Here is a 16,571-nt window from a genome sequence, read left to right on the forward strand (position 1 = left end):
TCTTGAACTCCATTACAGTCACAACTCGCTACTTTAGCCTAACTGTTGCCATTCGGAATTCAATTTGCTACAATTCAGAATTTAGTGAATAAACCCCTTGTGCTCAGGTTACAATCTAAAGCCGACTTGGGTATTTTGGTTCCAACATTCAGATGTTATTCAGGATTAAATCACAGCTTAACAGAATGCGGCTATAGTTTTCTAGCAGGTAACAGGGCTTTTATTTTATCACACAGTAGCAGATAAAAGGAGCAGGTCATATCTCCGGGAGGTTACGAAGCCAGCATTATTCCGATTCGGAGGTAATCGGTGCTGACAGCTTTAGTTAAGGTTCATTTAACTTTGCTATTTTCCTTCAGCTGTGGGCTCAGTGAATCCCCGTGGCCACACCTCTCACACCTGTTGTGGCTCTTCATGTTACAGGCCAGTTTGGGCATGTCACTTCAAATTAGCGCTATGCTGAGTCGATAACAGTGGCAATTACTTGTCACAGGTTTAAAGGAGAAGAATGAAAAAAAAAAAAAAAAAGTTTCTAATTTAGCCAGAAGTACAGTGTCAAAATATAAAAATAAAATATTCAAATCTGCTAACGCAGGCCGGAGAGTCACTGTGAGATACGCTCATAGCAGTTGTATGGGATAGGAAACTGAAGGAATACGGTTACAGAAAAACTATAGCTGCAATCAACATTTCTTTAAATAATCTGTTTTTTAAATGTGTTATAAATACAAGTAGAAGTACTAGCTTCCAAGCCCCGAAAGAGCTTTCTATAAATACCATTCAATTTCTGCAGGCTAGGCTTCTAAAGCGTTAACAGAAGGCAAACTAGGTTATTTACCAAACATCAAATTGTGAAAATTTAAAATCTGAATAGCAAAAGTGATGATTAAGTAGCCAAACTGGGACTATAACCGAGTTCAAGATTATTTTATTTAGGTCAGATATTTTAGCCTTAATTGTGCCAGATTTTATTCTGCTACAATTCAGAATTTAGTGAATATTCATAAATTGAGAATTTCAAGGAGAAACAGAAATAAAAGAAAAAATAAATAACTTTAAAGATCCATCTGAAATGTAGTTTGTTGCTTGGTTTTATTTATGGACACACTGGGCATTATATTCACATCATCACATTGAAGTGGTTTTGGTGCATGGAGTCCCCTAGCACTGCCTCATTGTTCGAAGTTAAGCAATTGTTGAGAGGTTTAACAATGAATGAGTGACTGACTGCCTCCACCCCCCTCCCCCCCCCCCCCCCCCCCTGCTGATCAGGACATAGTGTCCACATTAGTCTAATCTATAATAGGCAGCAGTGATCACGGACACCCATCGCTTGTATAGACTGGTATAGCTATTGCGGAGACAGCAGGTGCCTAGGGACCCTTATTGAGTGTTAAACCGTCCCCCGTCCCTTCCCAATACTGGATTGCAAGATGTCATCTGGGGGACTCGAGCAGCATAACATATTTGATGAGATCAATTGTTATCCGTTTTTACGAGTTTAGCACTGGAAGGACTAAGAATACAGCTAGTTTGATTTTCTGTGGGCAGATTTCCAAGCCAGTAGCCCTATCATCAGAACACGTCATTTAGTGACAAAATCACCAAACACATTCCTTAAATGCTGACAGCAACGATGACTAAACCGGTGACCTGAAAACTGTGAACTGTATTAATGTAAACCAAAAAAATAACAATAACCAGATGTCTTATCTGTCCATCTTTGCACCCTCCAGTACTGAAAATCAAAAAACATATTTATTATAAATAGAAGCAAATAAGGTGTCTATTTAAATAAACACTGAACAACACATTGCATAACAAGAACCAAAGCATGTGTTCACATATTTCTTCCCACTCCAAGCAGCACACCTGTACACACCCAGCGAGTTCCTGACCACCGCTGTCACTCTGGATAGACCATCTGACGTTCGACATGCCCTTGTGGTTACAGTTACTGACAAACCACATCATTTCTGCATTTCAACATTGTTTCGCTCGGGATTAAGGTAGCGCAAAAATCACTGGAGGCCAGAATTATGAAGCAGACGTGGCTTGTCAGAGGTGCTGCTGCTGCTGCTAAACAGGTTTAAATGAGACAGTCACCATTTAGTGAGGATATCCATTCAAAATCAAATACTTCTCTGCTTTCATTAAAGGAACCACAACTCCATCATGCAGACAAAGTATTTATTACATGATGTTGATCCAGTCATCCTACGGTCACATATATAATGCTGATATATATCATAATATATATGCTGATGTATAGCATAATTTTTCTTAGCGAAGGCAGCCATCTTTACCGCTGTATCCTATAAGTGCTCTCAGTTTATTGAAGAATAAGAAAAGTAATATCTGCTCAGCTTTTACAACGCCATATTACACCACAAGTTCAGTGGTCACAAGATGTGCAGGCGTGGTCCACCTGAAACCAGTGACCAACTTACTTTCAATCTTTTTCGGTCAAAGACCAAAAAAACATACCTGAGGTCTGAAGAAGTTGGTGTGCTTATTAATACCATTGGGAATCTGCTGATATTAGCATGTGGGCCAAGTTTGGGTTCCAACCCAAGAGGTTAATAAGGTTGAGAACCCCTGCCTTAGAGGCACTTCCGATGTTTAGGACTATGTCTTCTTTGATGCTTTGTCAGCATTATGGCCGTATGAGCATAATGGGGGATGTAGTCCACAACATTTGGAGTGCCAAAGGTACCTATACCCCTGTCTTAGAAGAACATGGCAGCCCATGTCATTTATACAACATTCCTTATGAGTGAGGTCTACAAAAATATCAACACATGCAAAATGCTAACAGACACGAATCTAAGAGACAAATATACTCCCCCATATTTACTGCTCGATACGTTATTGTGACTTAAATGAAAGCCGTGATCTCAATTATTTCCTTTATATAAACTGCGTATAGCAGGATTAGAGAATATCAGCCTATAACGACTGTATCACTCCAGGTTTGGCATTGGAAACGGTACTGCATGGGGGGAAGCCTGTTGCCCTGCTACAGTTACAGGCATGAAGGTGGAAAGGTTACTTCCAGAAGTGTATAGAGCAATTTGTTTACACCATTTCTATTTTTCCATGTAAGCAGTTAACAAAAGACAACGATAAACATTTTCCAAGTTCAGGACGGTTTAAAAATGACTTGAGGACCATTTGGGATATTCTGAATTTGCAGGCTCCATGTTGGATTATTTGGATATAAGGTATGTAACCTGAAATGATCCCCAGGATAAGTGTAAAAAAATAAAAAATAAAAGGCCACATTTCTCAGTATCATTATACTTGCACTTTGTTGTATGTTTAAGGTCTTAAAAAAATAAATCTGAAAAGATTGCATTTCTAATTCTCGAGCTAAAGGTGTCACGATTCAGGAAGTACTGACAGAAACAATTAACTTAACAGAAACTGGGAGCTTAGCAGAGATGCAGAGTGCCTGCAGCCACTTTTAAGAAGCATTTTTGGCACGATGCGTCTCTCTGCTCAAATTTAATGAGGGTTTTAATGGACACAGGGCTTCCTGATCATATGAACAAATGTGTTTATACAGTAGAAATTATTTTGTCAAACCAGGCACGAGTTCTGCTCTGAAAGCACATACAATGATCACTGGAAATAGTCATTGTAGGACGTTATTACATCATGTCCATTCTTGCAAAATTAGCACAATATATCTGTAAATTGATAAACTCCTCTAGTTTTTAAATAGTTCTCTGAGCAATTAGATGGTCCACTCCAAAATGAAGATTTTAGCAGAAAGCATGTTTCGCAAATGCAAATAAATAATACTAATGAAACTGACCTTAAGGGAACACTATAGGGTCAAGAATACAAACATGTTAAAATACTAGTTGGACCCCAACCCCCCTTGAATAAGTAGTTTACTTACCTTTGTGACTGTGGGCTATGACTCTGCCCCCAATTGGCTGAATCAATGCATCTCTACGAGGGTCATAGAGTTCAATGTCTTTGTGCAGTGCGTTAAGACGCTGAACGTCAGTGCAGCACTGACCCAGGAAGCACTCTAATGGCTGTCTGAGTGACTGCCGCAGGAGGTGTCCCTAGGGAGCAATGACTGTCTTATCTCTGTTTATAATAAAAGGCCTGCAGGAACGGACTATACTCACCAGAACAACTACATTAAGCTTTAGTTGTTCTGGTGACTATAGTGTCCCTTTAAGAATCAAAACAAGTTCTTGCCAAAGCATGTCCTGAGTCTTAATAAATTCTGCCATTTGGAAGCCTTTGTTTCTTGTTTATTTTTTATAACTAAAAATAAAATGAGTCTGGTCTTTAAAAAAAAAAAGAAAAAAAAAGTGTGCATTTTTTTTAATTAATTTTCAATAGAACTCAATAGAATTCATTTATTTATTCAATAAAGGGACACTATATTCCCCAGAACAACTAATATGCAATGCAGCTGTTCTGGTGTCTATAGCCTGTCCTTGCAGGCATTTTCATGTAAACACTGCCTTTTTACATTACCTAGGGACACCTCCAGGGTCAGTCACTAGAGATGCTTCTTGAGTCAGTGCTACACTATCATAAAATACTATTTAATTCTTTTTTTTATTCCTCTCTCTCACCTACTCTGTGTGTGCTCTCTAAATTCTATTAATCTAATCAGAAAAATATAGCTGTTCAGAAGACTTTTTCAACAGATGGAGGGAGTCACATTCTGTTTGCAATACTATGTAAACTGGAAAATAGGCTAGGTCTATAGAGAACTGCTATTCAGAATTTCCGATAGGACCACCACCGTTTGTATACCAATAAATGTGAGGTTTGTGTTCTACAACTCCCAAGTCATCTTACAGAAAAAATGTATGTTTGTGTATGTTATTATCTGTATTCATTCCCAGAATTCTACTGGCATGAAGATCCAGTATTAACAAGAAAGAAAAAAAAGAGTGCTAAAAATTATATAAATTCTATATATCTCAATATTGCTGCAAGCAGCTCAAAGCTCTTATATTAATTCTTTGGCCCCCTTTTCTCCCCCCCTTTCTAGCAGAGAAAGTGTTAAGCACCCAAAAGTGGATATCATTTTCGGAATTACAGGAACTATAAAAGGACACTCTACACAAGCCGCCCGCTGAATGTCACCTGAAAAGCAATCACAAAAGGGCTCTGTCCTGGCTTATCTTTGGGCTCTGTCACTACGGCAACCAGCTGAGGAGACGCGTCCCAGCATCCACGCACCGGCGAATCCCACAGAAGCAGAGGCTAAGGATGCATGTGAAGCCTGGCAGAGATTGACTGCATTAATACATTAGCAAATACTGTGAAACACTGGCTAAATGTCAGCAATTATGGCGAGATGCGTCTAATAACGTTATCCGTTGCCTGTCAAACCCCCATGAGGTTTGATGTACGGCTGCCACTCAAAGACTGTCTGCAATTTTATCTCTTTTGGACGCCCCGGTCCGCTTCTTCTGGATTTCGTACTTTGAAAAGTAATAAAGTGAAAGAGACTGCTCATTCTGCGCTGATCACTACGGTCAACAAAACCGACCGTCAGATGGAAAAGCTACCCTTCCCACGCTCGTGTCAACAGCTAGGGCCAAGAAACTGACTGACAGGCGGCAGTGAACAATGGTTAGCGTGAAAGTGGGCAACAAGGCCCCGTTAAACTGAACAATGATCCCTCTAGAGCCCTGAAAACATCACCAAAATTAGCACCCCTTCCATAACAATATCGGGGATTGCACACCCTGTAAAACAGCGCTGGTGATTTAATACAAGCCGCAATAATTAATTTTGTGATTGAAAGAAATTCTGATGAATAATAATTCAGTTATCAACTGGTCTCTGTAACGTTGCCCGAATTCAAGACAATTCAGAAGATCTAACTAATCATGCAGCAAATTATTTTTGGTAATGTCAGGCATGTAAAAAAAGAAATTAGTGCATCCTCTTATCAGTCTACAATCTTAAAAATCTACCTTGTGCGTTCTACTACAATGATCTACTACAGGTCACTGACTCCCACTGCATCCTTGCTCCCTATAACTACATGTTCACCAAAAAAGTGTCAAGTCGCTTAATGACCACACAAATTACCGAAGACTTTTGAATTGAAGATCTGCAATTACAGAAGATACGTGAAGAGTTACTGAATGGATATAAGTTGGCTCACCAACAGTAGTACGTTCGGCTGCAATATGTTCAAACATTGGGGTGGATTACCATCAGAATTAGGCTTCCATTCAATGGAATAAAGCAATAATAATAATTGAAGTCAATAAAACAAATACTACTGAGCAGGGTAGAAATATTCAGGACCCATAAAAATCTTTATCTATCCTTTTGTAAATACACTTTAATGTTAAAAAAGTCACATTTCTCTTGTTACAAGATAATGGAATTTTTTCATCGTTTACAAAAATGCCTTTTTAGAATGCTAAAAAAAATAATTTAAGAACAAAATTCTTATCTCGGATAAAATTGCTGGATTAAGGTATCAAGTTGAATAAAATACATTTAAAAGTGTTTGTAAAACAATTTAACTGTATGAGATAATTATACATTAAAACAATAATGTTGGCAACCTAGTTTCAAAAATAATTGGAATCCAGACTTAGAGGAGCATGTGTTCCCTTTCTTAAAGCTTAGACGCTGAGGCATAGATGGCTACAAAAAAAGTGATAAGTCTGCAGGGATTAAAATAAACATCTTCTTTAATTAGAACAGGCATATTAATTCGCAGTGTTAAAATTATTCCAGCACTAAATAAACTAAAAAATGCCCTTGTTAATGTGTAAAATTAGATTTCTGGGGGCCTGTCCTCTGTGTGAATATCAGCTTCACTGTCACAGCTTGATAACATTCTTAAGTTATGTCTTCCCCACGAGGAAAAATGTTATTGACAATTCTTACAGCACGGCAAATCTCATCGCAGAAAAACTGCAAGGAGAGAATGTATTCATCTCCGAAGGGGAATGCAGTCACAGTTATTATTTTAAATGATGCGGAGCAAATATTTTGACTTGTTTAATGTGACAGCTTATTTTGTGGTCCTTAAAAGGGGGAGAGAAAAAAATGGCTACATTTGCAGCTCTGGCCCAGAGGAGCTTGCACTCTAATTGTGATCAGGACCGAATTTCCCAGAAGACAAATCCGCAACATAACCAAGAAGCAACAGTCCTACCCCTTCCCCTCCCCAAAAAAATAATGTAAAAAATGTAACATATCCATTTTTGTATTGTACAGCAAGCACATCATAAAACTGACTCAAAAGATATTGGGGAACATTAAAGAACAGAAAAAATAAATAATAACCGTTCTAGAGGTTTTTAGTCTTGTTTTATATTGTCAAGAATGCTGAAAGAGATAATAGCGGAGATATTTAGTCCCCACCACTCATATTTACGGTGTCGTACATTACTAATAACCTAAAGATCTATCGAGCACCCACTGCCGTTTTAGTTTATTTAATATTAATCAAAAATGCTAAATTTCTTATTTAATACGCATTTCATTGACCTTGGAAAGATTTCATTTCGATCTGACCCTGCTCGTTTAAACAGGTACTAGAGATAATTAAGTTGCAGCAAATCACGAGGAGATTTTCATTAGTGCATCATCGACAAACTCAGACAAAGAACCAAATGAATCCAAGTCCATTTCCTTTTCTGTTTGAGTTATACAAAGCGGCATTCTACAAACTACTGGTTAAAAAGGGTACATTTTCCGTACGGGTACAGCAATTGTTTTTCTGATTATCATCTAGCTCTCTCCTCATGCTATTAGTTTGTTTTGGCCGTGTTAGATATTTTGCTAAATAACCACATAAAATCCATTGCACATTGACGTGTGTACGTTCATATTACAATAGCGTGCTCTACCCTCTAGCCCCGGACTTTGAGTATGTACACAAAATCCATAATAAGATCATTGCAGCATTTTAGATATGAAGTCATCAGAACTAGAATCAAACTGTAGCATTTAATGATGGGTATTGCACCTGTACAAGCAAAAACTCAATGCTACTTAATTGCTTTTAAGGTTTTCAGATAAATTGGTACCAAGTGTGAAGACTGTTCACGGCTCCTGCTTTCCGACCTCTGTTCGGATTTACCCTGCTGTCAGCTCACAGCTAGAAGGAGACTGTCATTCACATGTCACCAGGATCATCTGCAGGTTATAGTTTCAACTGTTGATCCAACAGCTGATTTTTCAGCCGTGTGACAGTCATGCAGGGAGCCAGGAACTCTTCACAACTGGATATTTTAAGTCCTATTATTTCCACTAGTCAATTATTATAGGAAATGGAAGCAGGTTACTCTGTAACAATGTCCCCTGGGGTTAGAAGCATCCGATCATTGGAGATAAAATGGCGGCAGTTCAAATCTTTGACTACCTATGTTTCAAATGCACGTTTCCCAATGGAGGCCAGTGATAGGCTGAGACCATCACCTACTGTTAGCCTACCATCGGTGCCCAGTGAACGGCTCGCATTGGATGCTGGGACTGGGCAGAGAGGCTAGAAGGATGGTAAGTAGTTTTATCCACTTAAATGAGACAGCAACAAGGACCTTCAAGCACCATAACTCAATTGAGAGTTGTTATGGTGCCTAAAGTGTTTCACCTGTAACTGTCAGAATGCTGTGACAGAGCAGACGCAATCTGAGTTTGTCTAAATAAGTGTTGTGTACCTGCTTGCAGGATATGTACTGTGTCTGAGGGGGACTATCAGCACTACAACAAATAAAACATATCACCTTGGGTGGGGCTATGGGGGGGGGACATGCTAATATTTCAGTAACAGTACCACTTTTAGTGATAAAAACTGGATGAGTACATTCCTGGCTTGGTTTGAGCTGCAAAGACTGGAGGTTTTGCAGCAAATTCGAGCACTTCAAATTAAAGGGATTCCTGCATGTGACTTACGCAGCCTTCCTAAAGATTTCCTGTAAAGAACCATCTAACATTTGCACTTCCTTTACTGCTAATTTTGTTTAATTTCGAATTTATTATATCCTGCTCTGTTAATAGCTTGCTACACCCTACCAGAGCCTTGTGTATATAATTAAAGTTCAATTAATAGAGCAGGAGATAAACACTTTTAAATTAAGTTACATCTTATTAAAATTGAAACAATTTTGTTTTCAGGCAGGCTGTGTCAGTTCCAGCCATGGGAGGTGTGGCAAGGCTGCATAAAAAGAAACACAAATGATATAAAAGGGACACTGCAGACCACTTAAGCACTTCAGCTTGCTGAAAAACTGTGTGTTTAAAAAAGTTTGTTCTCTATCTCATTTTTCAAAAATGAAAGAAGAAAGAAATTGAAACTTTTGTAAATTAACCTGGTTGCAAAACCTTGGCTTTCAAGTGGACAACTGGTCCTGGTTTGTTTAGCTCAGTTCAGAGAAACTCAAGAGGCAGCAATTGCTCAGAGCATCTGCCTTGCAGAGACTTCTCATTGAGCTGCATTGGAATATCTGTGATTGGACAGCCACAAAGTCTGGGCGGGGTTAGAAGGGGAGGGCTTGCAAAGGCCGAACTGCAAATTTTGCAAGTTGTTTTCACCTCAACGAAAAAAATGAATAATCAAATGCATGCTTTTCATTTCAGGTGTGTCTACTAAACAGCGATAAAAAAAAAACACAAAAAAAAAAAACTTTTATTTGGGCAGTGTAGCGTCTCTTTAACTCTTAAATAACTGTTTTGGTGACTATAATGTCCCTTTAGGTTTCTTACTTTATTATATTTCACGTATATTTTAAATGCACTAAAAAACAAACAAAAAATGGACTAGCTGCAGCCTGAAAGGTCCCTTTAACTGGTGGAGTCCAATGTACATCATCATGTGTTGCTGTCCATGCTTTGGATCTCTGAGGTTATACTGCTAAAATCTCCATATAATCATATCACTGGTGTTGTAAAAATGATAAAAATGTGTCAAATGTGTGAAAATGAATAATAATTATTTTACTGCACAACTTGCCAAATCAATACATTTCAAATAGATCTTTTAGCAAACATAACTGAAGCAATTTTCCCAATTCTCCCCTTTTTATTCCCAGTCTGAATATCAAGATAGATCTACACTCACTCACTGGACAAGAATAGAAGCAATCAGTCTCCCCCAAAAAACAATGAGCTACTTACAGTGTCATCTACGACAGTTGGAGGCCAGCCTTCCCAAATTTGATGGCGTACAGGGATACTAGTGAGGTCATATACATTTCTCTTTACCTATGGAAAATATGGAACAAGGTACAATTCAATTAAAAATATCTGAATCAAATGTACACATGGTTACAGAAAGTATTGAGTGATGTATATAGCTAAAACAATGAGATCAATATCATGACTCTGTAACGAAATATGTAATTTCATTAATGTAATTGTTTTATTCACAAAACCCCATGATGAGTGTATTCAAAGCATTATACGAAATGTACAAATACAAGATCTCTTAAAATTCCACTACAGAACTAATTTATTCAGAAAAAAGTTTAAAAGTTACAAATTGTTGTCGAAGAGGGAAAATCAAGTTGCTCTTCAATACATTTATATTCCATTATATTCTAAGCAAAAGCTTGTTCGGAAATGCCCAGGTTATATTATCAGGACATGGTGCTATGACAGAAGGCCAACAATCTTACGTGGAATACCAACTGCTTGCACTACATCTTTATCAGACGTGTATTTGCAGAGACCCTTTTAATGAAGTGGTTGTATAGATTGAAAGGTCATTCAATAAGGTCATGCTTGACCCCTAGAGAATAAAGGAAGGCAGAGATCAACTCAGGGAAAATTGTGTGTGACCGATTCGTTTTGGAAAGGTCTTTACTGAGACAAGCTGTGAGGAAATGAACATCAAGCTGGCTAATGTTTATGGACCTTAACACCGTGCAGCTATAGGAGACAGAAATTAATACGGAAAAACATGGACACGGCAAGAAACAAACAAAAAAGGGATTGATTCAATTGAAATACAAAAAGCTGATAAAATGTATAAAGGCAGAATTTAAGGGGATATGTTAGTGAACAGATAATCCGTTAAATTCAGATAGTTTGACGATTCCGCTAAAACCCTGCAGTATAGAACATTAACAGAGATAGTGCTATGATTGATACATATTTCTGTTCGCAAACACAATCGTATACTACTGCATGATGATCAGTATGGAACAGCTTAATAAATCTGACTGATTTTTTACGTTGCGTAACATTGTATTGTTCAATATAAAGGAGTCAAATTACTGTGACATGAATACATACACACAATTATACAATTAGTTATACAACACCAACATATTGCGCAGCGATGTACAATAGCTAAACAAGGTAAACCATTCATACGGGTGCATTGGGATCAACACTGAGTGTTAAACGCAGTTATTGCTGCACAAAAACTCCTATCAATCTTTGACAGCCATGGCAAGGCAGAGAATTGTGGAGTGAGTGAGAACACCCCGAACGCTCTTTGCCTGCATGTCCCCCCTATAAATAAAATGGCGTTGCTTGTTCTTTAACATCTGGTGATGAAGCTACTATAGTTACTGAACCTGTATCAAATTACACTTCATCAGGAACGAGCTTTCATATAGTATTGAAGAAACATGAGCAATGGAAAGCCCAGGAACTCAATATGTTTGTGTATGCACCTCTCGAGCACCTGTGCGATCTGCTCTTCAGTGATCAGTTCAGTTTATTTCATTAGTTCAGGGCAATCAGGACTAGAGAGAAGGATTAACACCAATCCCACTTCATTGGAGCCAGCGGCTCTCCTGGAAAAGCTTATTTACACGGCAGGGTTCTCAAAGGATTACTTTGTATTAATCAGAGGAAGAAGAAAAATATTGGCAACAATGCACAACACGACCTCTATTAAATATATTGATGTATAATTCAGAAATAATATGATTAGAAAAGGATTTTAAAAAAAGAGAAAAAACTTTGTCCTTTTATGAATTATACAACACTCACACGCAAATTGTGTCCTGTTATAAATTATACAACAATCACACGCAAACACACATACACTCGACATTTCTTGGGAACGCCAAACGCATTTGTGATCGAGGCCTTTTTGGCATTTTTGCCATGTGTTCATTCTGCCACAATCCCACCCTTTTAGTTTAAGTGCACCCATTCATCGTATAAATATTTGTTTTTAAAAGAATAAATATGGCTTTCTTTTGATACCAGATATGTATACACACACACACACACACAATATTTCATAGGAATGAAATATTAAAAATGGAAAAAGGTTTTAAAATAAAACATTTTTTTTACATCAGTTTTACATTTTTTTTTATAAGTTTTACATAAAAAAAAAAAAAAAAACTCAAAATAGATTCACTAATTAGTCCTGATTGTTAAAATTCCCAATATGTCTAGGTTTGAATTAGCTTTAGTTTTAAAGCTAAAACCTTAAACCTTGCAAAAATTTGGCAGGCTGAGATTACAACTTTATTTAGTAGTCACAGGATCCAAAAACCTCTAAACAAAGGTATATATATTTGTAGAAAGTACAGAGCATTTTGACACTTTTCATTTAACAATTTAATTACAAACATTGGTCAAAAAATGTATTCCTCCACCACACAAACGTTTTATTTTGGAGAAATTCACAGACCACGCATTTCCCACTACTGCAAGCATGTTTGTATTTTGCAACTGTTCCTGATTACAATGATACCCCAGATGTATATCTTTTTCCCTATTCTTGCCCTTAAACTAACCCATAATACTAGCCCCAATCCTACTCACAATGCTCCTCCTAATCCCACCTAAGTGACATCAGCAGAGCTCATACAGTATGCAATTCTCTGTGTGATTTCAGCATTAGAGCGACATTTCCCTCTCATGCTGCAGCTCCTGGAATGGTGATTGAAGTTGTGCGGTTGGCTAAGCCCAGCACCGATCACTTCGCTGGGGACAAACTGGTGCAATTTAAAATTACTGTGAGTGAGTGAGATTGTGTTCAGCTGTGGTTTGCAAATTAAAGGGCGCTGCACATTACTCATCTACCCGTCTAGGGTACCAACCGTGGCCCCAGCTGACACAGGGGGCCCTCAGGTATTGAAAGATACCTGGGGTACCATGTACCAGCAGGGATTTAAATGAACCCTTAATTGCCTATTCCTATGTTCACTTTAGCCAAGGCTCTTCACTCCTCTTACAAAATCATTCACAGCTCCCTCATCATCTTAAAATACTCAAGACTAAATCGTAAACCAATACACTCACAGCTCCATCATATTTGTAACCCATCTAATACTATGATCATGTTTTACCTATGGTGCTAGTAGCTCCACATCCAATTTGTACTTTGTGTCTTGGCTATTCGAATCCACTTTAGATTGTAAGCTTGCAGGCCAAACTGAGCTAAGTTTTGTTATTCCCCTGTCTTGATGTCTCTACATGTTTGGAAACGGATGTTGTAATATCACGGAGAATAATGACAAATACATTGCGTTGCATGGTTTTCCTAGGTCCACCAGCAGGAAAAAGGTTAAAAAAAAATCCAACATTAAAAACTGAGATTCTCTGCATTCCTTTCAGCTTCACAGAACAGCACACCATATTATGAAATGAACAGTGTTTGCATCTTCTATTAACTTATCGGCAACTGCACTGATTTCAATAACATTCCTGCACTATCCAGAGATTAAAAGGCCTTTTATTGTTAGAGTGTTATGTTGGCATAATGCACAATGCCAGACTGATGTGCTTCACAAAAGTGATCAAAGATTCACTCATGTTTGCCAATGCACAAGTATTCTTCAGATTTGTTCTAGCAGAGCGACCTCAGCTTAACAACTTATCTCAAAGAAAACTAGTTATCACAAGCAGTCCCCGCTGCGAGCCTGCGATCTACGGCGTATTAGGTAATGTTTGATAAAGCCAATTCATGAGGATAACTAGTTTGTTTTGAGGAGATGCCAGTCCTGCCCCACTCTGGCTTTACATCTGGTGGCTACTAAAGAAACAGAATATTCCTCTGGAATGTACGGATTCCCCACCTTGCTAAAATGTGAATATTGCTCTGGAGTTATTACCGTTCTACTTTAGGATACCAGAACCCAATATATGGTCCACAAGACTATAACTAGGGCAGCTGCTGGTGGTCACCATCAATAGCCAATGGTCAAAGAGCTTGCAAAACCCAACTTTGAAACATCAAAGCAATTACTGACGAAGTTTAATTTCTCAATAAAGGTACAAGTCAGTGCTATAGTTAAAGGGTGGGATAAGAACTTTCAGTCTGTGGTGTAACACACCAGGACGGATAAAAGGTAAAACACACACACAAAGGGGTTATTGATTACAATTGAAAATTGCCAGCATTTCAAAGTGAAATTCAGACTTTGAGCCAAAAAGGTCAAACTGTAAACAAAACTGATTTGGAGAATATTCCCTTATTCTCTATTTTTGCCTCAAATGTGAAATTCACTTAAAATTCCTTAAAACACAGAATTTACATATTCATGAATAGTCCTTAAAACACACATTTTGGGGGGAGAAGGTCAAAAATGTATTATCCAATGGATTTTGTAGTCAATGAAACTTGATCCATGGGATTTTTGGGTGTCTTGCCCAGTAGACAAGTCTTACTAGATTATAACAAAGGTCATTACCCAGGCGGCTCGATGGGTTCAGGCAATTCTTCAGCTCTCAATCAGGAAATTAATTTAGGTAGACAATGCTAGCTTTAATTATTCCTCCTAAATTAGTTTATAGGGTAAATACAACTTGTTTTCAAAGTTACAAGGCCATTTTTACAGCAGAATTCTGTAACTGGGAAGATGTATATATGCCCTAAAGACCAGGAATCAATATCCAGAATAAAGATTTAAAAGAAAAAAATAAAATATTTTAAAATTCTGCATAGAGTTAAAAATATATATATTTTATAGAGTAAATATTTTAGAAAGCTCACAGTAGAGGTTTGTTTTATTGTCTCTCCTAAAACAATGTACTTACAGGGCCGGTGCAAGGATTTTCACCGTCCTGGGCAAAAAAAAAAAAAAAAATGGTGGTCACAAAAATCAATGTTCTGGGGGAACGGGAAACAGCTCCATGTTTGGCGGCTCCTTACACAATTCAAGGTCTGCGCCTCCACGGCCTGACGGTGAGTATGCCCATAAGGCCCACCCAGAGAGGATCTAATGTGTGTGCTTAGGAATGTAGAGTATAGGGATACCAGTTTGTGTAGGCGATGCAGTGAGTAAAGGATAGAAAGCAGTGTGTGTTTGTGTGTAAATCTGTGTTTGCATATGTGTATGTAAGGGGTGCATTGATTGTCTCTAAGAGGGGACTTGAGTGTGTGCAATGGATGCATTGTGTGTTTCTGTGTATGTGTGCAATGGATGCATTGTGTGTTTCTGTGTATGTGTGCAATGGAAGCATGGTGTGTTTCCCTGTGTGTAAGGGAAGCATGGTGTGTTTCCCTGTGTGTAAGGGAAGCATGGTGTGTTTCCCTGTGTGTAAGGGAAGCATGGTGTGTTTCCCTGTGTGTAAGGGAAGCATGGTGTGTTTCCCTGTGTGTAAGGGAAGCATGGTGTGTTTCCCTGTGTGTAAGGGAAGCATGGTGTGTTTCCCTGTGTGTAAGGGAAGCATGGTGTGTTTCCCTGTGTGTAAGGGAAGCATGGTGTGTTTCCCTGTGTGCAAGGGAAGCATGGTGTGTTTCTCTGTGTGCAAGGGAAGCATGGTGTGTTTCTCTGTGTGCAAGGGAAGCATGGTGTGTTTCTCTGTGTGCAAGGGAAGCATGGTGTGTTTCCCTGTGTGCAATGGAAGCATGGTGTGTTTCCCTGTGTGTAAGGGAAGCATGGTGTGTTTCCCTGTGTGTAAGGGAAGCATCGTGTGTTTCTCTGTGTGTAAGGGAAGCATGGTGTGTTTCCCTGTGTGCAAGGGAAGCATGGTGTGTTTCCCTGTGTGCAAGGGAAGCATGGTGTGTTTCCCTGTGTGCAAGGGAAGCATGGTGTGTTTCCCTGTGTGCAAGGGAAGCATGGTGTGTTTCTCTGTGTGCAAGGGAAGCATGGTGTGTTTCCCTGTGTGCAAGGGAAGCATGGTGTGTTTCCCTGTGTGTAAGGGAAGCATGGTGTGTTTCCCTGTGTGCAAGGGAAGCATGGTGTGTTTCCCTGTGTGCAAGGGAAGCATGGTGTGTTTCCCTGTGTGCAAGGGAAGCATGGTGTGTTTCCCTGTGTGCAAGGGAAGCATGGTGTGTTTCCCTGTGTGCAAGGGAAGCATGGTGTGTTTCCCTGTGTGCAAGGGAAGCATGGTGTGTTTCCCTGTGTGCAAGGGAAGCATGGTGTGTTTCTCTGTGTGCAAGGGAAGCATGGTGTGTTTCCCTGTGTGCAAGGGAAGCATGGTGTGTTTCCCTCTGTGTAAGGGAAGCATGGTGTGTTTCCCTGTGTGTAAGGGAAGCATGGTGTGTTTCTCTGTGTGCAAGGGAAGCATGGTGTGTTTCTCTGTGTGCAAGGGAAGCATGGTGTGTTTCTCTGTGTGCAAGGGAAGCATGGTGTGTTTCTCTGTGTGCAAGGGAAGCATGGTGTATTTCTCTGTATGCAAGGGAAGCATGGTTTGTTTCT

General features: G+C 38.9%; 1 protein-coding gene across 2 annotated transcripts in view; it reads right to left on the reverse strand.

Annotated features, from left to right (window-relative positions):
- Nucleotides 1–16,571, reverse strand: part of FAF1 (Fas associated factor 1) — a 241,721-nt gene that overhangs the window by 91,783 nt on the left and 133,367 nt on the right. For both annotated transcript variants that reach the window (XM_063427802.1, XM_063427801.1), the window contains exon 8: nt 10,132–10,218. In XM_063427802.1, the coding sequence (XP_063283872.1) occupies nt 10,132–10,218 (87 nt within the window). The remainder of the gene's footprint in view (nt 1–10,131; nt 10,219–16,571) is intronic.

This window comes from Pelobates fuscus, chromosome 7 (assembly GCF_036172605.1).
Source record: "Pelobates fuscus isolate aPelFus1 chromosome 7, aPelFus1.pri, whole genome shotgun sequence".
Taxonomy (NCBI): domain Eukaryota; kingdom Metazoa; phylum Chordata; class Amphibia; order Anura; family Pelobatidae; genus Pelobates; species Pelobates fuscus.